Here is a 26,492-nt window from a genome sequence, read left to right as displayed (position 1 = left end):
GTCTTGCACTGACATGTGGAATGCGTGTTGTGCCGATGAATTACAAGCTGTGAATAGAATTATGTCAACTGACCTCTTTTGTCAGTTTTTACGTTGCTGACTGTCCCATTTTTCGCTGTACCTTTGGCACAGCATTTTAACTGTGCCGGTGAAAATGCAGCCTTCTTAATAAATGTGTAATAGCGTATGAAATTTATTCATGAAGTGGAATTCAATTTTAATTTATAATCGTCGAGATTTTAAGGGAAACACGCAATACACGTTCTGCTCCGGCGGTGAATGTTGCTGGTTAAAATGAAGAAACATCGTTTCCGGCGAAAATGTTGATTAAGTCCGTGAGAACGAGAGGCGGGCGAATTATTCAAAGATAATGAAGCAGAAAGCCAGCAGATCCGACCACGCCCCTGACGAGGCGTTAAACGGCATGTTTTCAATCAGTTTTGAATAGTTACTGTTTGCGCTTCTTTTAGGCAGACTTTCTTAAATGCTTGGGAAAAAAATAATATGCTTTACATCTAACTCTTTTTAAAAATCTTTTTAATTTTTTTAAAAGCTTCAAATTTTTTCAGGTAGTGAAAAAAAAATTTTTTTACGAGTATTTGCGTTAATTTAGTAAATTTGTTGCTTAATTCGTTCGTTCGTTAAATTCGTGCAAAGCAAAGGAGACCATGGTATATTTGGAAGTTTTGTGCCACTGAACTACCATAGCAGGCGTACAAGCTTATAGAGTTACATCGCGTATTACACAAGTACCAATAACAAAAATACACAACATCATTCTCGCTCAGCTAATTTGAAGGCAAAATACACATCTTCCCGCTCAACCATGTCGCTTATAGAGTGTACGCACTGTACGGAAGTGATCGATGGTCGACGATCTAATTATCAAGATAAAGTTGCTTCAAAAACCTGATACGGAAATATTTGAAAAATAACAAAATGAAGTTTAATTTTCAATGGACATGACCATATGTTGGCGCTTACATATTTTAATTTATGATCCTTAATATTGTAGTTCTGTATTTATTTCTGACGTTTTATCATTGGTCATTCCGCATATCTTTCAGTTGTTACCGACGAATTTAGTCATCAATTTTCAACCATGAAAAATTACAATTTTTAATTTTTTTTCTGCCACAGCTGGATGTTAATCGGTGACGAAACCCCTGCTTACGGGAATAAAAACGGGACAAGCGTATGTTTAATCTGGCCTACTGATTGGACCGATGCGGTAGCATTAGGCAAATTCGCAATCCTCTGGGAGAGTTAGGCGAGTGGTGTCGGTTGAGCGTCACTGAAGAATGCCGGATATGAGCGTGCTGGACGATGTGCTGCTGGAGATCGCCCAGACCGCCGCCGCCGCGCGACCGCGCAGCAGTCTGGATGTCAGCGGAAATCATGCGGGAGACGCTGTGCACCGGTAAGTTAAATTCAGTTGGTCGTGGTTTTCTGGCAACGGTGGATAGCCCCGTTGGTCTTTTTATTGATTTGTCTATCGTTTACTAAATATTTAGAAAAACAGAGATTTCTAATGAATGCAGCATTTAGTTTTTGTACAGCTATGATTAAGCTCATGAACACTAGTAAAAATTGTTGGAAACCTGTAAATCATCGTAGTGTATTGGCTTGATTTGGCGGATTCGGCTACGTCGATCGCAAATAATTATACAGCTGAAATTAATTAAATCCGTACATCGGTGTTAAAAATGCAGACCGATCGGCAGACTTAATTTTCATTTTTTCGATATGTTTCAGAAAATTTTTGGTGCCGAATTTTATTACAGGAGTGTCGGAAAAAAAAACATTTAAAGTGGAATTAGCGCTGTAATTTGTAATAATTCCGGAAGGCTATGAAATATATATCAACTGCTGGTTGTGTGCAACTTTGAACTTTCTCAATCGATGGCCCCTTTTCTTTGGGTGGCACTGAACTACAATATTGTGCATAAATTTTCCATCCTGGCATTTGATAGCCTTAGCGAATCATGCCAATTAACGCAACAAATAACAGTACTTAATTCCCTTTCGACAAAAATATATTCCCTAAAGTATACAAAGTATTTAATATTCCCTTCCGTACGGATATGTCAAAAACTCCCTCGAACGGAAGTTATTTATTTTTGTTTTTAAACGATTTTCTTATGGCTTCGGCGGCGTCAGTCAGGCAATCGCGGGGAATTCACGATGACAAAATAAAGTTTAATACTCGGAGATAATTTTCATGGTTGTGTGGTTGATGAAAACGATCGCAGTCGGCAAACGGAAACGGCAATCAATCTTTGTTTAGCGCGTGAAGAGGGAAACCACTTTTTGACTGGCCTGTCAATTGATTTGCGTTTTGTGTAACGCTGTGTCCAACGCACAACCAGCGCCGCTTCCGCCTATTGATCAACCCCGCAACCATGTCAATACTGAACACAGCGCGCTCAATTGAACTAACACAACAACGCACTACACAATCGACGCTGTTTCCCGGTTACATTGTGTCAGGGATCTTTTGCGGTTGACTTTGCCGGTTGCCTGTGTTCGTCATTGCAGTTAATATTGAAGAAAAAGTCCAACATGACAAAATTAAGTACATAAAGTCTTTCGTAACAGGTAAAAACGTAAAAATAAATTGTGAGACTTTTTTCGGCATTTTTCAGTTAGGTCCTTCGCTGGTAAATACTAAGCAAACGTGATTATTTTCGTTTTAAATATGACAGACACAAAGCTTAGCAGCAAAATGTTTTATTGAATTTTACCGTTAATACTCTACCTACCGTTTCCACTTTCCAGCATTTTTCAACAAGCGTGTAGAGATCGTAGCAGACTGGCTGTACTCTATGGTAGCGTCCCTCACTGGACAGAAATTATATGTACAGAGAGTTGCCTGTAGCAGAATTATTTGGAATATCATGATAATAATCTTTTTATAATAAACTTATGTGAAGTACAAATTTTTTGCATCCAATGAAGGATCGTAGTAAACGCTCATAAAGATAAACAATTTTAATTTACATATAAAGTGCCGAAAATTAATGCTACAGTAGAAATTTCCTGTCGTTGTATTAACCACAGGAAATTTATTAGAAATGTTTCGCTGATAATAATTCCAAATAATTTACAGAAGATCGAACGGCGAATCGCCCTACAGCTCCGGTTACTACCCGCACTATGACCTTTCCTCGGACACGGACACCAGCCACGCCCCTTCCGACGTCTCCAGCCGGACCTTCCCCCGGCGGAACCCCTCCCGCCCCTCCGTCCGCGACTACCCCGCTCTCCACCTCAACGGCCACCCCCGCGACACCCTCGACGGGCTCCCGAAGCCCCAGAACGGCCACTCGCCCGACCTGCAGATCCCCTGCCCCTTCGGCACCTTCCTCAACCTGGACTTCGTCGAATTCTGCAACAACCTCGGCCACCAACCTCCGGAGTCGGTGCGGTCGTTCCGCAGGCCGCCGCACGCCCGCACCACCTCCGAAGAAATGGCGCAAACCTCCATGGAGCAGATGCTGTACACCGACGAGCAGCGTGGCGCGTGCAGCGCGCGCGGCGGCACCATGGTCCCGGCGGAGGCCCTGGAGAGTGTCCGGGAGAAGCTCCACGCCGGATTGCGCGAGATGCAGCGACTCCAGGCCCAAGCGGATCTGGTGCCGATTCTTCAAGCGGAAGTGGAGGCGCTGAAGCGGAAAAGGGCGGAGATGACAGTCGGGACGCAGACCAGCGAGGCCATCCAACGCCCGGCGCTACCGGAGTGGTTGGTCAGCCGCCGACGGGAGGAAGGGGAGTTGTTGGATGTGTTGAAGCAGGTGGCGGTGCGGGAGATGTCCCCGCTGGCTGTGGCCCGGGTGCGGGCGGTGCTGGAGGGAATCAGTCGGCGGGATGCGCTGGAGAAGGCCACCGAGACGGAGGAAGTGGGGAGTGGGCAACGGCGGTGCTCGGATATCGGCGTGCAGAGCGGTAAGCTTGCGTTCGTTCTTTATCGGTTGCTTAGAGGGAGTTTATAGCGGTTGCTATAACTACTGTATATGGCTACGTGCTACGCCCTCCCCGATGCCAAAATGCTAGTCTGTTCGCATAAACTAGTCGCCCGTTTGCTACACTTCTAGCTGATAGCAAGAGAGTAGCCCATTCACAGCGGCTTGCTACGACCAGACGGCACCCGCCCGGTGTGATTATAGAAGTCAGCCGCCCACAGTAACGGAAGGTAGCAACAGCAGCGCTCGCCCACCGCTTCCGGCACGGGCAACCTCTTATGGTGGCGTGTTACTTGACTATGGCAAGCCGATATTAGGCTTATGGCAAGCCGACATTAAATACATTCTGGCAATTGGCAAGCCGATTTACACGTACTCGTAATACTGCTATATTCTTGAAATTACTGTATTTTAATTCACTTTTTACTTTTTAATTGTTTTTTCAAACATTGCTTTATCGAGATTTCTCTAAAATCTAAATCGTCTTCAAAATCTAAACCGAAATTTTTGAAGAATTTCAATTATAAAATTTTAAGTTTAGTTGCAAGTTGAAATTTTAAAAGAAATTTAAGTTCAAATTATTAGTTGCATTTTTAAAAAATTACAGCTGAAATTTCAGATTTTAATTAAAAGTTAGAAAAATGGAAGTTTAAATGTAAAAAGTTTCGTTACATGATCTTGTTTTTTAATTCGAACTTGGTTTCAAACTTTCAATTAAGTGGTTATTGTGCACTGTATCGAATTTTTCCGCATTATCTGCGAAGTTGGTATATGGAAATAGCAACCTCAAGAGGTTACTACATGACTTAAACATTGTCTTTACGAGCTAGCAATCTAGTCACGACTCACGACTACCAGTAGCCTCGTCTGTTTATGCAGGTATTTGTGCTCCATAGTCGGTGCTACATAGCCAGCTACGTAGCAGTAGTCTGCCAGCCTGCGAAATTGGTAGCAACTAGCAAGTAGGCAGCTCGATAAACTGCCTCTTAGATTAAGTCCAGTTAATTATGTTGGTTGAGGGCCTCACGACTGCCTTTCATTAGATATGATTTCGATAACAACATAAAATCACCTTTTTCTTGTGAATTCGCTTATACTCGCGCTGCTATTTAGAATCAGGTTAATTAATTTATTTTTTGACTGGCCAGAATGTCGAACAAAAACAGGTCTTATTTGCCCATAAAAAAGTACAACGAAGAGATTCAAAAAAGATATATTGTTATTATTGCTTAGTATTAGTTATTTATTATTACATGAAGGACAGCATTTTATTACTTATCGAAAGTTTAATGTCTGATTTACCGCATTACTATTTCCGGTCTGTTTGTGGTCAGTTATGCAATTGAGCGAGCGTTGCAGATGACCTTTTGGAGGACGCATCCCTCGCCGATTCCGGTAACTGTGAATCGGAAGAAGTTGAGCAGTTATCGATCGAATCACCGCAGTTGGTCGATTTCGGCATCGGCACCGATTCGCCGGCGATGATTTGCATCGAAACCTGGACACCGCCCGCCGAAACCAACGAAACCGCCACCAACACCGACCCCCTGCCGACACCTCCACCAACGCTCATCCGCAAAGCTTTCCGCACCCCAAAAAAATCTCCCAAACAGATATCCCATAAAAAACGCCGAAATTCCCGGCAAAAGAAACCAGTCCCGACAAATGCGTACGAAAATCCCTTAATAATCGAGGAGCCCGAGATTCCTCAGGAAACACCAGCGGAACCGGTTGATAATGTTGAAAATGGGGAGAAATCAGCGGACAAGCCGGAAGTAACGGAATCCATCGCCGAAAACGGACACCGCGAGGAGAGCGCAGAGAAATTGACACCGAGTGTCGAAGCTGTGCGGCCTGTGAGTGAAGATGATCCGTTGTCGCCGGCAGTGTCAACACACTCGGAGGAGCTGAGTGAGGACGAGGGCAGCTATGATCTGCGACACGGATATCTGTCCAACAAGTGCGGGGTGGAAGAGAAGCCCAGTGTGACCAAGATCTTCACTTTCGATGACTACGAAGCGGTGTAAGTGGCCCAAGAATTTTGCCGGCTTTAATTTCACGAAGTGGCTAATTGCGTTTTTCGCATTGCGCTTGATATTTTAATCTAAATTCAATTTTAAAAATATTTGGAAGACCTGGGCACTGCAGAAAAAATTTCAGTCATGATTTTCTGAAGTTTTTTATTGCCAACATTTCGGTAGGTTTTACTTTGCATAAAATATTGGAATTGTTTTTTCCTACAGCAGCAGATTAATCTGTTTCATGGCCAGTAGTTAGCAAACAGTTTGTTTCTCTTTTACTTTGTGAAAAATAATTATAAAGGTCTGAACAGTGTAATAAAATTTATGTAAGTTCTAGTTTGCAGAATAATGGGATCGTGTTTCTCTACGAGTAGCTTTTTCATGGTAAAAACTATAAATATAGATTTTGTTTCTGCATTGTACATTTTGGGTACCGCGCAATTGCTGCTTGACTTTGGTTTTTAGTGACCTACAGATAATGTTCGTATTTAGAATCTTGTAGACGCCAAAATTTCATTTAACTAGCGTATTAATTATGTAGTAATGTTTTAACATTATATACCACTTTTCACGCTTTTTTAGCGGTGTGATTAGCAAGGAAGTGATGGCCGCCTGTAAGGTCCTCAACGACTATCTGCAGCGCGAAGGCCGCTCGAATTCGCGCAGCAGCGAATCCAGTGTGAATGGATCACTAAGAAAGCGCACCAATAAAATCGTAAGCTTGATTTGATTTTTATATTTTCTCATTTTCCAGTGGAACTTGTATTGAACAGGATCGGTGTATCCGCATGATCGAGGAGGAGTGGTTCCGCGTGGCGGGCCAGAAGAACGCCAACGCCCAACTAGTCAACGACTACCTCGACGCCTTTGAATTAATGTCCAAGGCGCTACTGCACAAAGTCGTCAATTTGGCCGACAACAATGTACGTTGATTTGCGTAGGTCTTTAACATCAGTTAACTGGAATTAATTTATTTACCAACAGAGCGTGGTCGTCCATAAGAAGCGCTTTCGGTCCATATACGATTATGTAGACTCACGCTGCAACGGTGTTTTGTAGGCGATCCCGCGTCGCGGCTTTAATTTGAATTTTTTTTCATAACTGGGCAGTTTTTTCGTACAAATTTTTTACCGAAAAAAACATTTTGCAGAAAAGAGATTTACGGCTGTATATTCCTTATAATCTGGGTCGTTTCGTTGACTTTTCGGCGACTCACCATAAAGTCCTGAACGAACGTGTGCATGGCAAATGTTCGTAGTGCATGGGCGGTACTGGTCGCAGCTGCAGACGGTAAACTTGTTTAACATGGAGCTTGTTTTAACTTTCCATTCAGTTATGGTGTTTCAGCTTTGGCACACGTCAAAATCTTTTTTGCTTTGTTTTATGCGAGTCTCAGACTCCATGATTTGCATTGAGTAAACCGCGAAATTTGCTCCTGTTGAGAAGTAAAACTATGACAAGGAAATCAACCTCAAGTTGCGTTGAAACTGTTTGGACAGGGCAACACGGTGCTGCACTACGCCATCTCGCAGAACCACTTCGACGTGGTCAGCGTCCTGCTGGACTCCAAAGTCTGCGACGTGGACAGCGTCAACCGCGCCGGCTACACGGCCACCATGCTGGCCTCGCTGGCGCATCTGGCCACCAACACCGACCAACTGGTCGCGGCCAGGCTCTTCAAACTCGGCGACATCAACCGCAAAGCGCAACAGGTCAGTGAAAGTTATTTCAGCTGCTTGAAATCCAATATTGCAATATGTTGACCAGTTATTACGAGAAACGTTCAACAGAGTGGATATAAATCGCTACCAAGTGGCAGTAATAAAAGTAAATATAGTAAGCACACAGAAAGATATTCCCGCAAAGCAGTGCTTATCCTTGTGTGACATAAAAATAATTACTAATAACAGAAACCTGCAATAAAAAATCGGCAGTTAAAATTGTGAAATTTAGAAGTCTTTTACTGGTTATGTGTCAGCCATAAAAAAGTCGAATACTATGTGTACTTTTAGCGGTGTGATCGAAGATAATCCACGAAAACGATACTTATCCATTTTGACATGTGAAAATAATCCTCTAAAAAATAAAATTTTTATAAAAGATGAGAAAAATATTCGAAAATATATGGTGGTGGCTTTTCAGCATGGACAAACGGCGCTGATGTTGGCAGTGAGTCATGGCCGGTTGGACACGGTGCGGCTGCTGCTGCAGGTCGGAGCGGACGTCAACATCCAGGTAAGATTTCTAATAATCCCTGCCAGTGATTTTTCTTCGTAAGTATTCTTTGCAACGCAATATAAAACCGTTTGGCAAGTGAATCCGGGAAGATTAATCACGTTTGGGTTTTGCCATCAGGACGACGATGGGTCGACGGCGCTGATGTGCGCCAGCGAGCACGGACACCTGGAGATCGTCCGGTTACTGTTAGGCCATCCCGACACCGACGCCCATCTCACTGATAAGGTATCCTGTTTTATCCTTCGTGCTCTTTTGCTGTTGTTATTTTTCCTCCTTCTAAAAAAGTGGTGATGATTTGCGGTAGTTTTTGGATTAATTTTGTCACTACTTGCAAATCGTTCTATTTCTAAGCTGCATATTGCTGCTGATATTCGTAGTACAGAGGCCAAGAATTAGCGTTAAAATACCCATTACCGCGAACACGAGACAGTCAGAGATATTAAAACCGATTTAAGGTCTCTTTCCGATGCGAATTGTGACTTCTTTTAACAACAAGCACATTCTATGATTTGCCGTAGTTTTTATCGCCACTTATCTGTACACGTTGAGTTTCCACTCGGAAATGTTTTTTGCTAAATTGTTATGTTCGTCCTGCGTAATACCGGTGTGTGTGAGAATTAACGTTCCCTGTTATGTTGAACGGATGATAATTTCTAATACCAGCCAGTTAAGAAATTCCCAATTTCCAGTAAAACACTTCCTAAATAAACTATTTTTAGGAAGTTTAAGTGCTCTTGGATTTTGCTCGTATTCACTGAATGTTTTTTTGAGTATTTAATTCTTTAAGAATTTTTCAAGATTTTTCAATGATTTTTTGGGGTACAGGATGGGATGTGTGCCCTGTATGTAGCGCTGGAGGCGCAACACAAGGACATCGCGGCGCTGATCTACGCCCGCACCACCCTCGGACCGGGCGACAGTCTGTCGCATTTGCGTCCTCCCACGGTGTCCGCGTCGTCCTCGTCGTCGAACGAACCGCATGAAGTCTCCAGGATTCCGCGCTCCCCCACTGTACAGTGCTGTTTTCTTATTTTATTCCTATTTTATCTTATTTTTTCAGCGTGATCTTTTTAATTTTTAATGATTACAGTAATATTCATTATAGATTAAAATACGGTAAATGGAGTTTGATTACAATATAATGCAAGTTTTTGTTTAAAATGTAATTAACTTCTTTAGTTAATAGTTTGATGGGTTAAATAGAGCTGTAATAACTTAAACAATTGTATTTATTTTGAATTTTGTAATTTCCTGTTTTGTAGGTTCCCTTAAAAGCGCCGAAACGCGACACGAACGGCAGCGGCCACGGCCCGGAGTCGGGCCGGTTCGGCTTTACGCGGAAGCTGAACCACACCACGTCCACTATGTGAAAGGAGTGGGCGTGTCTGCTTGTGAATCAGAGTATTTTCTCCTGCTTTTTATTTTTTCGGTTTCCCAAAGCGTTTGTTTGTATTGCTAATGATTTTGTTTGCCTGTAAATTTGCATTAGCCACAGAAAAGCCCCTACAAATACAGCATGGGAGAAAAAATCGTCGCATTGTACAGCGCTTCGCTTTCAGTCGACGAACAAACATGCAACCGTGAAGAAAAAAATTCAATAAACTTAGCACAATTCGTCAAAAGCTGCTGATGTTAAGGTTGTCCCGAAATTCAACGGAATGCCGCGGTTTCCCGTTGAAGCACGTGTTGGATGCCTTTGCCGCACTGCGGTATGAAATGGCAGATTAGTTTCCATGGTGGTGTGTTGTTGGCCGATGCCATCGTGATAAGACAGCTCGGTACTAACCATCGAATCCCACGATTGCGCGGGAATGCTAGCCTGATTTCGATTAAAGTACTTCCATAAAAGTAATAAGAAATCTCCATTAAATTTTAGTTTATAACTGGTACGCTCACTAGTTCCCTCCGCTTATAAAATTCTATCCTTAAGGGAAGTACTGTAGCCGCTAGATGAAGTGGCACCACTTTTAGATCCGGCCGCTGCCTGTCCCCTGCCGGACAGCGTACAAGTTAACAGCAGCGTGTGCGCTGTTTTCCGTACACCAGGCTCTGTGGTGCCATTTCATCTAGCGGCTACAGTAACTTTCCCTTTCGCGCCCTCTCAAGCATTTTTTAACATTGTTTCATGCCATTCTATAAAAAAGTGATTGGCATACACACTGGCTCGAAAACCGTTTGTGAGTGCAACATCCGGTTGGGAGTGTGAGTAAAATGCAATCCTGTCTTCTGCCAACCGCGACGCAAAACCTTGCATTTTGTGAGCCTTCCGCACTTTAAAATTTCTCAACAGAACTGATCAAACGAGTAAGACGTTCCCCACAAAAAAACACTTAGTGCAAACCAGCAAACGGAAACGAAAATACATTGTTGGCCTTTGTTACCAACTTACCAACCGAAGAAGCTGATATTCCCTAGGCCTGACTGAATGAGCACTGAACTGATTTAGAAACATGGGACAACATCACAGTTCCGGCAGACTTGTAGTAACGAAATACTTTGCTGAAAACGAGCACCGCGATGGAAGCTAGGTGAAAGGGACAAAGAGTGCTGCTGCTGTGCGACCAGTGAGTGAAGATGAGCCGCTGCTGCTGGCACTGGAAAGCTTACTCTGAGGAGCTGGATGAGCCACGATCCATTGCAAGAGACTCCTTCAACTGTCAGAATGGTTAATTTTGTACGTTTACTGAGAATTTGCCGGGAAATGCCGGTCTTTCCATTACTTTCTGCCGGCATTTCCCAAAATTAATTTCTAAGTCGAGGGCTGCATCTTGCTGATGAGTTGCTCGAACAGAGAAAAGCTTCCAATGCTAGCGTAACGGATGACCAGTGACCATAACGGGGAAATTTAGCATTCGAGGTAGAGCACAGAAGTACTTGTTCTACATGCACAGCATTGTACTGTACTATACTAAATTGTATCATATCTTCTATTCGCCTGGTTTTCGTCTGAAAAATAGTCATGATTAGTCACGACCAAATGCCACCAGTTTCTCGTACAAGCTCGTGGTTGATGACTTTGCCGCACTGCTTGATGACATGACGGATACGTACAGAGATGCGGATTATTGTAGAGCTGTGGTTACCTCTGGTGGATAGTTCGATTCATGATCATGACGTTTAAATACTCTGGTGTCTATAAAAATTGCACAAATGATATGTAATTCACCGTCCTTTTTTGCTTTCATCTACGGTATCCATATTACCAAATGGCAAATGGCATCAGATTCTTCTTGATAACTGCTTGTTGAATAAACCGTTTTCCAACTCAGTTAAGCACGTATTACAAAGGTCGAGGCGAGGACTTCGTTGTGAAACTGTGTCGTGGACTACTGTTGATCCGCACCAATGTGCAGTACAAATAAATTTCGTAGGACAATAACGTACTACAGGTAGTAATTTAATATTGTGGGTGCGGTTAGTGCCAAGTTGCCAACTGACGCGGCGCGGGTATGAGCGGTATTGAGGAGAATGCGATCGAGCCGGTTTGGCTTCACGAAGCACTTGCGGAAGCTGAATCAAACCAGGTCCACCCTGCTGAAAAGAGCGGGCGTGCCTGCTTGTGAAACAGTACTTTCTTATGCTTTTTTTTGTGTTTTCGTTTTCGTTTGCGCATGTTCTGCGCATTCACCGGTAAGCTGAATTGGACCGTTCGTGTTTTTTTTTGCAGCGTTAGAATAACCCTCTGGCTTCGATACTGCGCTTACGGTTAAAAGAAAAGAGTGAGAAAGAGAAGAGGAGAAAAATGGGAGAGAGAAAAAATGCCAATATTTAGCAAGGAAAAACTCTTATATGTAATTCTACAACATCGTAGAGTTGTACTTGTGGCTTATAGGAAATACTTGACACGATTATTCGTACTACTGTCAAACTTAAACGTAGAGGGGATGCGGACTTTTTATTCGCAAAAATTCTTGTCAGAACAGAGTCCTCGGAAAAAAATTGATTAGCGAATATGCTTTAATGTACAGTCGTTCAGCAAATCTGAAAATCATAAGTGTAACCAAGCATCTTTTGCAGTTACGTTTGGTATAATATGTGTCATTGCACATCATATAATATGTGCCACTGCACTACAAATATCATGTGCCATATGTATTTGCATTTGACTGACGATGTGTTCGCCTTCCGTTGCAGTACACTTAATTTCACAAATTCGAGATAAAGCAAAAGTAGGAAGCTGTTTCTGTTGCAACGTTTCATTATTGAAATTCAGCGTGCTAATGCTGCTTGTGTCTTGGGGACTGTTGAAAAGCAGCATGAAATGGATGGTTTATTTTTTAGTTTGTGCAAAATTTTTGTAGAGGAAAGGAAGAATAACAGCTACCGGTATTGTTGCCCTCAAGGTACGCGTAGAGTCTAAATTTTCTGTTTTCAGCCTGAGCGGTGGTGGATCCCGCGGCCGCGGAAGTAGATTTGATGGACGATGGGGCGACCGTGTCCACGCAGCCGCAGGTAACGTCCCATGCCAAACACATACCGCGTTTCCAGGCGAAGGTGGAAATCTGGTTTACCCGTGCCAGTGGATCCACATTGGCAATTTCGCATATTCCTTTACCTGTAACGCATAAGCCGCACTGCAATACAGTAGTATGCCGACAAAGATAGGTTCTCTCGAAATCTGGTTCAGTTCGGTCCTTAAAATACTGTAATTACCGAATTTGTGGCCCTGGAGTACAAATAGTTCGAAGGCTATGGCGGAGGGGGGATTATTTCGGGGAGGGGGCGCAATTTCGGGGGGTGGCATTATTTTTCGAACGGTATTTTTTGGGAGGGGGCATTATATTTCAAACAACTGCGCATCCAGTTCTAGTGAAATTGAGCGCAGTAGTTACCGGTATACGCAACAGCGTAACCTTACCATCAACATTTTCGAGCATATGCTTAGGACCCCATACACCTTTTTGCCAACGAATACCGCATTATGTTGATGTCCGTTTAATGTTTGCTCACAGTCACAACAATTCTTAAAAAAACATTTGCGGTACAACTAGCATTTTGCAGCGCTGGACATTTATTAACGGCCCCCTGGGGCGTAATTTCGGGGGGTGGCCTTATTTTTCAAACAGGGTCGAGGAGGGGCTCTTATTGCGGGGGGAGCCACAAATTCGATAATTACGGTAGGTGGGTCCGGATGGCGATGATTCACCCCGCTAGCACCCGATAGATGCGCGTTCAACTGACCTCTTTTGTCAGTCTTTACGTTGCTGACTGTCCCATTTTTCGCTGTACCTTTTGCACAGCACTTCAACTGTGCCGGTGAAAATGCAGCCTTCTTAATAAATGTGTAATAGTGTATGAAATTTATTCATGAAGTGGAGTTTGATTTTAATTTATAATCGTTGAGATTTTAAGAGAAACACGCAATACACGTTCTGCTCTGGCGGTGAATTTTGCTGGTTAAAATGTTGAAACATCCTTTCCGGCGAAAATGTTGATTAAGTCCGTGAGAACGAGAGGCGGGTGAACTATTCAAAAATAATGAAGCAGAAAGCCAGCAGATCGGACCACGCCCCTGACGAGGCATTAGACGGCATGTTTTCAATCAATTTTGAATAATTATAGTTTGCGGGTCTTTGGGGCACGTTTTCCTAACTGTTTAGAAACAAAGCAAACAAAAGTTATGATCGGACGACTAAATTTTTAATTTTTCTGTCGTTTTTTCAGAAACGTCGGAATTTTGTTGGATGGTCAAAAAATAAAACTTGAATAGCTTTGGCTGAATTTAATTCACTGTTAGGTTAATACCCCTCTTAAGAGCATTTATACGAGTATTATGGCAAGCAAAGAGCTGGAGGCCAGGGGGTTTTTGCCACTCAACTACGATAGTCGACTTTTGAAACTACACAATACGTGTTCGCCTTTGTGTTCTTCATACGTTCGACGATCGAATTTTCATGATCAAGTTAAAAATTAATACTTCTATGCTTACAAGAACTTGATATAGATGTCTTTAAGGAAGAAAGAATGAAATTCAAGTTTCGATAAACATAACCAACTGTTGGAGCAGATATTTTTTCTGCTTTTTAATAACGTAGTTGTGGACTAATTCCTGGTCGTTCATCATAAGTCATCCTGCATGGGCACATCGTTGAGTTTTTTTTATATGTACCGGGTGGCTGAGCAAAATGGCCGTCTGTTTTGTCATGGTGCGCTGGATCCGTCCAACACAGAATTGACGTAATCCTAGTTTCATTCGATAGAGCAATGCTTTTAACATAAACAAGTTAAGTTAAATCAAAATTTCCATAAGACTGAAATTTTTTATGTATTGTTTTGTAAAACTGGCTGGGTTTGGATGATGTCCTGGAAGCGAAAATCTGATGTTACCCGTTTCTAAATTAAAAATTAACGACATTAACAACTAACGACATTAATGTAGCTTGTTTTACTATTTCTGGTAGAGAGGTTGTTTTTCGTTTTTTTACTGTAAGAAACTGCAGTATTCTAGCAACCGTGCATGGCCAGTGCGCTGAAGAAGAGAGACTTTGCACGAGTGAATCTCGTGAAACCGGCAAATAAAGTTTTTGAGAGCAAATTTCTAACCAAAGTTATAAAAGCTTACCCGATCAATTTTGTGGTAAAGGTAAAGAACCGTACCAGTACAGTGCAGATGACAATACTAATAGCGACGACGACAAGTCAGTTGCTTGCACCAGCTGGGATTGCAATGTGAAGCTGTATCTAGTATTGCATGCTAGATACTATACTATCCAGCTGGCTGGATATTACATTGCATACTAGATACTGTACTTGCTGTCAATAATACACAGTAAGACACCACGATACAATCGTGTGTGTACCGGTACAGTATCAATCTGCGGCTTATATAGATATAATGAGTTGTCGTCGTCGCTGCACTATAATGCACCACGATGAAAACGTGCCTGTATTATTTTCCAACTGTTGCTACTGTATCACACGCCCACCACCTGTATTGTGTAGATTTGTTATTTAAATGCAATACGGTTAATAATTCTTTGCACCACAGTGCAAACTATGTTTTCATTAGTACTGCAATCTTCAGTATCTCTAGTGACACTGTGCATTATAATGCACCGTACTTTACCATGACGCAACCGTTTTGTATCAGTACGGTGCAGATCTGCAAAGCAGACAAGAATTGAAAAGCTGTCGTCGTCGCATGTTTACCATAATGCAATGCATTTTTAAAAAAATGTAAAAATGAGAAATCTCCACTAATTAGTCCTTTGTTATGCTAAGATCAGTCCACTAACACCGATTACCTAGCCGGTGCCGCGTCAGGGGGTTGGGGTTCTGGGAGGGTTAGGTTTGGGCACCCAGATTAACAGCAGGATTGCTGCTTGTACGGACACTATGTTGCGACACCCATACTATTTCACCAGGAAGGGCTGCTGCTGCATTGGCAACCAGCACTGTGGTGTGGTTTGATCGGCCACTGGATGGTGTCGACTCGGGAACTATGTTGTCAATATGAAGCGGGAGCGATCTCATAGTGTGGAAGGAACTGGAAGCTGAAAGTCCGGTGCCGGTATACCCATAGGCTCTTTGGGATCGGCGACTGCGACTGGAGAAATATTCTGGACACGAATTGGTTCGACGGGTCGGTAGTGGTCTTTGCGCTCACTACTTGGAGCGATTTGTATGGATTGCCCATTCGATACCGGCAAGTAATTAATCAGCGGGGTGAAAGCGTGGGTTGGGTGTGGCCCTGCAAATCGTTCTGGTGGTGGTGCATTTGCTGAATTCATTGGTAAGCGGCCATGAGATGAATTACTTGACGGTATGATGGCATGCATCAAGCATTTCAAAGTCTGATCCATTCTCATCATATGACTAAAGACAATATAATCGAAGCTATTTGACAACGTAAAACATACTCTTTCGGGTTATGTATACGTATACCATACATTTAAACTGCAAAAGATAAAGTACTGCTTTAAAGTACAAAGTACTGCTTTTTAAAGTACTGCTTTATCTACAAATTAATGCAATACTTTGCAGGTCAAAATGTGAATGAAAAAATGTACTGCTATACTTTCAAATGCCCCAGCACTTAATCGTCAGTTTCGGCCTGTTCGGGGATGTTCGGGAAGGTGACCTTGTTACTGAAAGTAATACAATACTTTCAAAGTATTGCATTACTTTCGAAGTACTGCCATACTTTCAAATGCCTCAGCAATTAATCGTCAGTTTCGGCGTGTTCGGGAATGTTCGGGAAAGTCACCTTGGTACTGAAAGTAATGCAGTAATTTCAAAGTATTGCATTACTTTCGAAGTACTGCCATGCTTTCAAATGCCCTAGCACTTAATCGTCAGTTTCGGCCTGTTCGGGGATGTTCGGGAAGGTCACCTTGGTACTGAAAGTAATGCAGTACTTTAAAAGTATTGCTCTACTTTCGAAGTACTGCCGTACTTTCGAATGCCTCACCAATTAATCGTCAGTTTCGGCGTGTTCGGGGATGTTCGGGAAGGTCACATTGGTACTGAAAGTAATGCAGTACTTTTAAAGTATTGCATTACTTTCGACGTACTGCCGTAATTTCAAATGCCCCAGCACTTAATCGTCAGTTTCGGCCTGTTCGGGGATGTTCGGGAAGGTCACCTTGGTACTGAAAGTAATGCAGTACTTTAAAAGTATTGCTCTACTTTCGAAGTACTGCCGTACTTTCAAATGCCCCAGCACTTAATCGTCAGTTTCGGCCTGTTCGGGGATGTTCGGGAAGGTCACCTTGGTACTGAAAGTAATGCAGTACTTTAAAAGTATTGCTTTACTTTCGAAGTACTGCCATACTTTCAAATGCCCCAGCACTTAATCGCCAGTTTCGGCCTGTTCGGGGATGTTCGGGAAGGTGACCTTCTTACTGAAAGTAATACAATACTTTCAAAGTATTGCATTACTTTCGAAGTACTGCCATACGTTCAAATGCCCTAGCACTTAGTCGTCAGTTTAAAAGTATTCCTGTACTTTTAAAGTATTGCAGTACTTTTAAATTACAGCAGTACTTTTAAAGTATTATTTTTATAGCATTGCAGTACTTAAAAACGCCTCAGCGCTTGATCTTCTGTTTCGGCTTGTTCGGCGTTGTTCGGGAAGGTCACTTGGCACAGCAGTATAATACTTTGAAAGTTGTACTTTAGAAGTATTGCTGTACTTTCCAAGTACTGCAATAATTTAAAATGCCTCAAGGCTTTATCGTTTGTTTCGGCTTGTCAAAGTGCAACAGTAACTTTAAAGTGCTGTTAACAATGTGACCTTCAACGCCGAACAAGCCGAAAAGACGATCAAGCGCTGAGGGGTTTTTAAGTACTGCTATACTTTAAAAGTATTGTTGTACTTTAAAAGTATTGCAATACTTTAAAAGTACAGGATAACTTTCAGAGTATTGCTGTACTTTCAAAGTACTGCAATACTTTAAAATGCCCCAGCGCTAGATCGTCTGTTTCGGCTTGTTCGGCGTTGTTCGGGAAGGTCACTTTGGCACAGCAATACTTTGAAAGTACTGTTGTACTTTAAAAGTATTGCTGTACTTTCAAAGTGCTGCAATACTTTTAAAATGCCTCAGCACTTGATCGTCCGTTTCGGCTTGTTCGGCGTTGTCCGGAAAGGTCACTTGGCGCAGCAGTACTTTGAAAGAACAGGTGCACTTTAGAAGTATTGCTGAACAGAAAGCCAGCAGTACTGTCTCCAGGCAACACAGTATGCAAAGCAATATGTAAAGCACTTCGATTAACAAGCTGTACCTTATAGACAACAACAACTAAATTAATATAGAAGTACTTAACAGTACAGTAACTACTATAGTACAGTGCCTACGTTAGCGCTCTGCAAAGGTTAACATATTGCAAAATTACTAATGGGAGTGTATATTTAATTAGATAGTATTTGCACGACACAGTATGTGACGTACAAAATTTGGTGTGTAAATGCCAGTATAGTATTTAGCGTTCAGAACGACGACCTCTACACAATAACTGCAAGTTTTGCAACATTAAATTTTGCTGTCAATGACGTGTCAATCGCTGTCAATGGTACCTGCATTCCTGATCACTGTCCACAGCTGTTACCCAGGGGCTTGGGTATTACACGCTTGTGCAATCAATACCCAATATCGACCGCACGATGAGAAAGTACCAGTGAACTGCACCAGGGCGCACGGCGAGATGGGGAATTACAAACAATAGGGTAACAATTACAGCACTGCCATAAATAATTAATATTGCACCAATACGGACGGTGCGACGGCAGCGATCAGTCAACAGTGCATTACACGGTACGTCGATAAACAAAGCAATTGGTACTTGACCATAGTACTACAAGTCGGCGACGAGAAAATTGTATGATTTATTAGCACCTAAGTAAGTACACAAACAATGGTACATGCAGCAAAAGTGCACATGCATGCACCAATGGTGCAATTGAATGCACCATTGGTACGGATCTTTACTGGTGCCAATTTTGTTTAAAAAAGGGCAGTGTGTCAGCTACATTTTAAAGTTTAATCTGCATTTTTTGGTGCAACCTGTCATGCAGCCAAAAATTGTAACCGAAAATACTCGAAAATACCAATAAAAAACCGGCATTTTTCGAAAAAGTCACAATGCTTGACTGCATAACTCGTTCAGCGTATGCAGCATGACCACAACTTTTTTTTCTTTTGAAAGAAAACGTATTTTGCTAAATGAAACTAATAAAATTGTTGTTGTGGCTAATAAAGTTCTCTATCGAATGAGCCTAAAGAGTTTACGGTGCGACGAAGGGTCTGCGAAAAACAAACGAAAACAGGAGACGGCCATTTTGTTCAGCCACCCGGTACGAGGAATTTAGACATAATTCTTTTATCACAAACAATTACAGTGCCGATTGTTTTCTGCCACAGCTGGACAGTAATCGGCGAGGAAACCCCTGCGTACAGGAATAAATACGGGACAAGCCCTATTGATTGTACCGATGCGGGAGCATTAGACAATTTCGCGATCCTCTGGGGAGCGTTTCGCGAGTGGTGTCGCTGTTGAGCGTCATTGAAAATGCCGGATATGAGCGTGCTGGACGATGTGCTGCTGGAGATTGCCCAGACCGCCGCCGCGGCGCGACCACGCAGCAGTCTGGATGTCAACGGAAACCATGAGGGAGACACTGGCCACTGGTAAGTAAAATTCTTTGGTCATGGTTTCCGTGGACAGCCCCGTAGGTCGTGTTATTGATTTGCCTATTGTTTTTAAATATTTAGAAAAACAGAGATTTCTAATGAATGCAGAAAAAACTAGCATTTAGTTTTTGTACACCTATGATTAAGCTCATGGACAGCAGTAAAAGTTGTTGAAAATTTGTAAATCATCGTAGTGTATTGGCTTGATTCGGCGGATCCGGCTATATCGCAAATAATTATACAGCTGAAATCAATTAAATACGTGCATCAGTGTTAAAAATGCAGACTGATAGGCAGACTTAATTTTTCGATATGTTTCTGAAAATTTTTGTTGCCGAATTTTATCACAGGGGTGTGGGAAAAAACATTTAAAGTGGAATTAGCGCATTTATTTGTAATACTAACCCCGGGAGGCTATGTAATATATATGAACATGGTTGTGTGCAACTTTCTCAATCAATGGTCCCTTTTCTTTGGGTGCCACTAAACTACAACATTGCGCATAAATTTTCCATCCTAGCATTTATTGGCCTTAGCGAATTATGTCAATTAACGCAACAAATAATAACAGTATTTAATATGCAAAAATTCCCTTTTGACATATCCGTAATTGCGCAACTGTAATTTAATGAACTGTTTTTTACTGGTGTGCACTGGTACTGATTTTGCTTTTTCTTGCGGCCGCTTTTCAGTTCTGTGTTAGCTTTATTTGCCGCTGTAAATTATTGTACTAACCAAACGTGCGTATGCTGTAGAACTACGTGATGGCGTAGGACAGTGGCTGCTTGTACGGGTTGTTCCTTAGCATATTCTTATGCGCTATCACTCAATTTATAAGCCGGCAAATTAATTCGATTTTCTGAAGGCTATGTTTTTTTTTTAAATTATGGCGGAATGTGCATTGCAAAAAGTTGACTGCTTCGAATTTTAGCCGGCTTGATTGGGCTCATATTTTTCTTAATACTCGTATTTTGTGAAAGTGCCTGTTTCCACTGGGGCAGAACAGCCAATTTCGGTTGCATCGCTGTAATGCACGGTTTTGCTTCGGGCTTCCTTGCCACTTTTACAATATTCGTATTACAGATGACCTTTTGGAAGACGCATCCCTCGCTGATTCCGGTAACTGTGAACCTGAGGAAGCCGAACAGTTATCGATCGAATCACCGCAATTAGTTGATTTCGGCATCGGCACTGATTCACCGGCGATGATCTCCACCGAAACCTGGACACCACTCGGAGAAACCACGGAAACCGCCTCCAACACCGACCCCCTGCCAACCACCACGCCAACACCCACCCGCACAATTTTCCGCACCCCAAAAAAATCCTCCAGACGAATTCCCCATAAAAACGCCTAAATTCCCGGCAAAAGTAACCCGTACCGGCAAACGCCTACGAAAATCCTTTATTGATCGTGGAGCCCGAGATTGCCCAGGAAACAGCCGGAAAATCAACTGATAATGTTGACAATGGTGAGAAATCAGCGGCCAAGCAGGAAGTAACGGAATCAGTGGGGGAAAACGAAAAGGACGATGAGAGCAGCGAGAAATTGACACCGACTGTCGAAGTGGTGCGTCCATTGAGCGAAGATGATCCGCTGTCGCCGGCAGTGTCAACACACTCGGAGGAGCTGAGTGAGGACGAGGGCAGCTACGATCTGCGACACGGATATTTGTCCAACAAGTGTGGGGTGGAAGAGAGGCCCAGTGTGGCCAAGATCTTCACTTTCGATGACTACGAAGCGGTGTAAGTGGCGCAAGAGTTTTGTCGGCTTTGATTTCTTGTGACGTTATTTGCTGATGACGTTATTTGGCTAATGACGTTATTTGCTCTACGGTTGGTATTTGATTCTGAATTAAATTAGTTTATATTTGGTGGTGCGCCTGCTCAATGTTTATATTTTTTCTTCTGTTTTGCGAAGCTTGTCTGCATTAGTAAGTGAATATTTTGAAATAATATCTTAATAATTTTTAATATTTTCAAGGGCTGATATTTTCTTATAGGTTTCAAAAAGTAATTAGGAGAACATGAAAAATGAAAAAGTTTTTTATTTAGGTTTTCTTAAATTTTTAATGTGGAATTGCTTTGTACTTATGGGAAGTATAGGTTAACCTTATTTCGTGACAAAACAAACTTGAAAACAAAATGTTATAGGTTTTTTTCTGTGTGTGTTATGTATTGAGTTTCTTCAAGTTCAGTAACTTAAAAAGCACGCAACTGGTGCCTTTATTGCCTACCTTGATTTTTCGAGGCATTTTATTGCCTACCTGAAATATTTCCTCTTGGTTTGGCGTTCTTGGTCATTTACTAATTTTATTCTCTAAATTATAATTCGAGCATTTGTAACCTTTTTGGCGGTGTGATCAGCGAAGAAGTAAGTGATGGCCGCCTGCAAAGTCCTCAACGACTACCTGCAGCGCGAAGGACGCTCGAATTCGCGCAGCAGCGAATCCAGCGTGAATGGATCGCTAAGAAAGCGCACCAATAAAATCGTAAGGTCCATTTGATTTATATATTTTCTCCTTTTCTAATGGACCTTTAATCGAACAGGATCGGTGTATCCGCATCATCGAGCAGGAGTGGTTCCGGATGGCGGGCCAGAAGAACGCCAACGCCCAACTGGTCAACGACTACCTCGACGCTTTTGAAGGAATGTCCAAGGCCTTACTGCACAAAGTCGTCAATTTGGCTGATAACAATGTACGTTGATTTCGGTATATTATCAACATCAGCTTTAACTGGAAACTAATTTAATGACCAACAGAGCCTGCTCGCTCATAAGAACCGCTTTCTTTCGATATAGACTCACGCTGAAACGGTATTTCTAAGCGATCCCGCGCCGCGGTTTTAATTTGAATATTTTTCATAACTGGGAAGTTTCTTCGTAAAAATGTTGTACCGAAAAAACATTTTGCCGGCAAGAGATTTACGCTCTCCATTTTCTATTACTGTACCTGTACGGCTGTACCTGAGTCGTTTCATTGACTCCCCTGCGACGCATCAAGTCCTAAACGAATGTGTGCATGTCAAATGTTCGTAGTACATGGGCGGTACTGGTCACGGACGCAAAACTAGTGTAACATGGAGCTCTTTCGATTCAGTTATGGTGCGTTAGCTTTGACACTTCAAAATCTTTTTTGTTTTGTTTTATGCGAGTCTCAGACCACCTGATCTGCATCGAGTAAACCGCGAAATTAGTTCAGAGTACTTCCTGTGGAGAATTAAAACTACCGTACGCTCGTGCTATAATAAGTGAATGGGAGAAGGTCGTTCAAAGTGGCCACCTTTAATTACATCTTCCACAAACCGATTCCTTCCATTTTTGTCCTTTATGCATTTCAGCGTAACGCACACTATACGTAGTACTATGAATTTTTAAAAATCTGGAACCTTCAAAGGAAAAAACCGGAAGGAAATCCATTTCTAGAATTTTTAATGAATGGTGGCCACTTTGAACGACCATCAGCCATTCACTTACTACGAGTATATCTGTAGCTGGTCAACTGAACGACCGCACGGGTAGGACAAGAAAATCAACCGCAAGTTACGTTGAAACTGTATGGACAGGGCAACACGGACCTACACGGTGCTGCACTACGCCATCTCGCAGAACCACTTGGACGTGGTCAGCGTCCTGCTGGACTCCAAAGTCTGCGACGTGGATAGCGTCAACCGCGCCGGATACACGGCCACCATGCTGGCCTCGCTGGCGCATCTGGCCACCAACACCGACCAGCTGGTCGCCGCCAGGCTCTTCAAACTCGGCGACATCACCGCAAAGCACATCAGGTCGGTGACAAGGCTGAAAACTTAAATTCTGGCTGATTTACTGAACTGTCGAGAAGTTTGTTGAAAAAAGCATGGAAAGCCATCTCTTATAAATTAAAATAAAAAAAATTAAAAATTCCGAACATTTATGTTAAATTTTTGTCAGCATGGACAAACGGCGCTGATGCTGGCGGTGAGTCATGGCCGGTTGGACACGGTGCGGCTGCTGCTGCAGGTCGGCGCGGACGTTAACATCCAGGGAAGTTTTCTAATAATTCTTGCCTGTGATTTTCTTCGTAAAGATTCTTGGAAACGCAATATAAAAATGTTCGGCAACTGAGTCCAGGGAGTTTAATGATGGTTGTGTGATCAGGACGACGACCGTTCGACGGCGCTGATGTGCGCCTGTGAGCACGGACACCTGGAGATCGTCCGGTTGTTGTTAGGCCATCCGGACACCGACGCCCATCTCACTGATAAGGTGCCCCACGAATTCTGTCTTCATTCGCGTTATCAATCCCGCACTTTTGCTGTTTCATGTCTTCTTAAAAATTGGTGATGATTTAGCGGTAATAGTTGGCTTAGTTTTTGGCAGTCGTACTAGTGCAGATTGCTCTTCAAACCACCCATCGCTGATGTTCGTAGTACATGGGATTAAGGTTGCTTTTCGTTCAGCTGAACGTCTCTCTAAACGCACTCTAAAATCTCAGAATTAGTTAAGCCGATTAAGAGCCACTTTAGATGGAAACAGAAATTTTTTCAAAACTAAATATTTTGATAGATTTTTTTTAATAATAATAATTCTTTAATTTGAGATCCATTTTATTTAATAAGTTTTCTAGATAATTTTGCACTTTGTCTACGGACAGTGTCACTTTGATTTTCCATTCAGAATACTCATGTTCGTACTGGGTAGTACAGGTGTGTACATACAGAAATGAACGTTTCTTGCAATGTTCTTTTAGATTAAAACGCAAAAATTCCCAGTTGGCGGTTTGGTGTTCTCAGGGAAAATATAACAGCTTCCTAAATAAGTTTTTAAAGTCTGAGATACTTTGAAACTTCGAGGATTTTATTCGTTTTTGTCGAATGCTTTTCCGGCATTGATTCTTTACAAATTTTCGTGATTCTTTATGAATTATCAACATTTTCAATTATTTTCATGGGATACAGGATGGGATGTGTGCCCTATACGTGGCGTTGGAGGCGCAACATAAGGACATCGCGGCGCTGATTTACGCCCGCACCACCCTCGGACCGGGCGACAGTCTGTCGCAGTTACGCCCACCCACGGCGTTCGCTTCATCCTCATCGCGCGAGGCGACTGAAGTGTCCAGGATTCCGAGTTCCCCCACTGTACAGTGTTTCCCTACATTTTTTCTTACTTTCTTTTCTTAGGTTTTCTTTTCAACGTACTTTTATTTTATGTGATCGATTATTAATGATTGTAGGAATAATAATAATTATAACTTTAATAACATTTGTTTTTATTTAAAATTTAATTAGTGGGGTCGGTCACCTTTAATAAGTATCACTCGTAAGTACTAACTAAGTACTCGAAACAACACAAATTCATAAGAAAAACACTTCCTCAATGCTATCCTGATCGGGGATTGTACCCATCACACATATAGCATTTCCTCGTTGAATTTGAACAGATAGCCGCTGCTTAAAAAACTCTTTCGCCCGCTTCTGGCCTGTGGCGGTTGCTATCCCGTTTCCAACCTTGTCAACGAGCATTTTCGTACCGTCCCCCCATGGTCCGTAAATTTCAATCGCTGCCGCTGTGAGGTTGTATCTTGGTAAAAGCCAGGCGTGTTTGATCAGTTTGGCCCGTTCCGCCAGCTCGGCAGCGGCTCCAACGTTCAGAAAGGTGCGGTCGATATACGAAGCAGCGAGTGTGTCAACGCAGGTCACGTCAATAGCAAGCGGTTTACCGCGCTCCCACGGTATAAGAGTAATCACGTCCGGCCTCTTGCGATCTTTCACTGAGAGACCTTTAATTAGTTTATTTAATTGACAATTCGAATAAATAAATAATGCGTTATTGAATTAAATAATTACATTTAATATCACTTTTTAGTGCTCTTTTTTGTAGATTCCCTTAAAAGCACAGAAACGCGACAGGAACGGCAACGATCACGCCGCGGAGACGAGCCGGTGCGGCTTCACACGGAAACTGAACCACACCACGTCCACCATGTGAAACGAGTGGGCGTGTCTGCTTGAGAAACAAAGTATTTTCTAATGCTTTTTTTCTTTTTGGTTTCCCAAAGCGTTTGTTTGTATTGCTATTATTTTGTTTTGCTTGTAAATTGCATTTCCCACGAAAATGGTCCCAAAAAATGCAGCACGAGGGAAAACATCGTTGCATTGCTGTACAGTGCTTTGCTTTTAGTCGACGAGCATGCAGCTATGAGGAAAACAAATCAGTAAAATTAGCACAACTCGTCAGATTTGCTGAAAACATGATCATCCTAACAATCGACGACTTCTCACAATTTTAAAACAATTGTTTTTGTTATTATTGAGAAAAATACGAAAACCGCTGTGTGTATAATTGTATGGATCAAGTTTATATGGCTGTTCGTTGCTGGTGCGTTGCGCGTTTTCCAGTATGCTTCGCGGCAACAAATGGGCGTTTCGAAAATTTTGCTGCTGTGCTGTAGTTTCATAACGGAAGTATCATAATTCTTTTGTTTCTGCCGGAAAAATTGCATAAGTAATCGAAGAGAATTCCACCGGTTTTACGTGAACGGTCGTGGCTATTAACTGCCGCACAGCGTTCAGAATGACGGAGTAGTGTACGGTGCGGACTCTAGTTTGTGGGAATAACGTAGAACAGTGGGTTTTTTACCACCAACGACTACCAAGATATGCTCTCATTTCGATAAAAGTAACAAAAAATAATCCATGTAGTATCTTTTCCAATCATTGTTTAATTTTTTATTGATTTGATAAGTAATAAATTCTCTTGCATAGAAATTCACCACGAATCAGCTCGGGCCCACATCCCGTATTTTCTTCCATACGTATTTCTGTTCCATAAACCGGTTTTGTTCCATAAACCACTTTTATTACACAAGATGCACGCAATTCCGCATAAGGCGAAGTTAGAATGCATGCATTTTGTTCCGGTGATTCGTTACAAAAAAGAGCAAATGTGATTACAGAATATTGACGTATACCGGTGTGGGTACTCCTTGTACACATCTTTGTACTTTTGTCGCTTATCCTTTATTCCTTTATTAATTTATATCTTATTTGTACATACTTGTTTTACTTAAATTAAACTTGTCTGAATTATTTACTTCGGATGACGCGGATCTACGTTTGACCAATGCTGTTGATTTCCTGGTTGTAGACTTGTAGTC

The 26,492-nt window shown here is 42.2% G+C and overlaps 2 protein-coding genes across 4 annotated transcripts; both read left to right on the top strand.

The window, feature by feature from the left end:
* The first annotated feature begins 3,537 nt into the window (after nucleotides 1-3,537).
* Nucleotides 3,538-25,232, top strand: LOC129598420 (KN motif and ankyrin repeat domain-containing protein 1-like). Of its 3 annotated transcripts, XM_055496312.1 has the most exons (9): nucleotides 3,538-3,945; nucleotides 5,322-5,985; nucleotides 6,566-6,698; nucleotides 6,757-6,906; nucleotides 7,483-7,695; nucleotides 8,126-8,218; nucleotides 8,339-8,446; nucleotides 9,047-9,232; nucleotides 9,484-9,823. In XM_055496312.1, exons 1-9 carry the CDS (start codon nucleotides 3,546-3,548, stop codon nucleotides 9,589-9,591), a joined length of 2,055 nt encoding a protein of 684 aa, XP_055352287.1. In that variant the 5' UTR covers nucleotides 3,538-3,545; the 3' UTR covers nucleotides 9,592-9,823. The 3 variants fall into 3 exon arrangements, 1 of the variants encoding a protein (XP_055352287.1); XR_008691692.1 differs by lacking the exons at nucleotides 8,126-8,218; nucleotides 8,339-8,446; nucleotides 9,047-9,232; nucleotides 9,484-9,823 and adding exons at nucleotides 23,285-23,599; nucleotides 24,292-24,474; nucleotides 25,217-25,232; XR_008691691.1 differs by lacking the exons at nucleotides 8,126-8,218; nucleotides 8,339-8,446; nucleotides 9,047-9,232; nucleotides 9,484-9,823 and adding exons at nucleotides 23,285-23,599; nucleotides 24,292-24,474; nucleotides 24,777-24,982.
* LOC129598425 (KN motif and ankyrin repeat domain-containing protein 3-like) lies at nucleotides 20,467-22,891 on the top strand. The gene is made up of 4 exons (XM_055496317.1): nucleotides 20,467-21,096; nucleotides 21,718-21,842; nucleotides 21,901-22,050; nucleotides 22,846-22,891. Exons 2-4 carry the CDS (start codon nucleotides 21,732-21,734, stop codon nucleotides 22,855-22,857), a joined length of 273 nt encoding a protein of 90 aa, XP_055352292.1. The 5' UTR covers nucleotides 20,467-21,096; nucleotides 21,718-21,731; the 3' UTR covers nucleotides 22,858-22,891.
* Nucleotides 25,233-26,492: the final 1,260 nt, after the last annotated feature.

The sequence above is a fragment of the Paramacrobiotus metropolitanus genome, unplaced genomic scaffold (assembly GCF_019649055.1).
Source record: "Paramacrobiotus metropolitanus isolate TYO unplaced genomic scaffold, Prichtersi_v1.0 Parri_scaffold0000122, whole genome shotgun sequence".
NCBI classification, from domain to species: Eukaryota; Metazoa; Tardigrada; class Eutardigrada; order Parachela; family Macrobiotidae; genus Paramacrobiotus; species Paramacrobiotus metropolitanus.
This window is presented reverse-complemented; position numbering and strand designations above follow the sequence as displayed.

Coding starts and splice junctions, on each gene's coding strand:
- LOC129598420 (XM_055496312.1), top strand. CDS start 3,546: ATGGTCCCGGCGGAGGCCCTGGAGAGTGTCCGGGAGAAGCTCCACGCC. Junction 3,946..5,321: donor GGATATCGGCGTGCAGAGCG/GTAAGCTTGCGT, acceptor CGAGCGTTGCAG/ATGACCTTTTGGAGGACGCA. Junction 8,219..8,338: donor GAGCGGACGTCAACATCCAG/GTAAGATTTCTA, acceptor TTTTGCCATCAG/GACGACGATGGGTCGACGGC.
- LOC129598425 (XM_055496317.1), top strand. CDS start 21,732: ATGGCCGCCTGCAAAGTCCTCAACGACTACCTGCAGCGCGAAGGACGC. Junction 21,843..21,900: donor GAAAGCGCACCAATAAAATC/GTAAGGTCCATT, acceptor TTAATCGAACAG/GATCGGTGTATCCGCATCAT.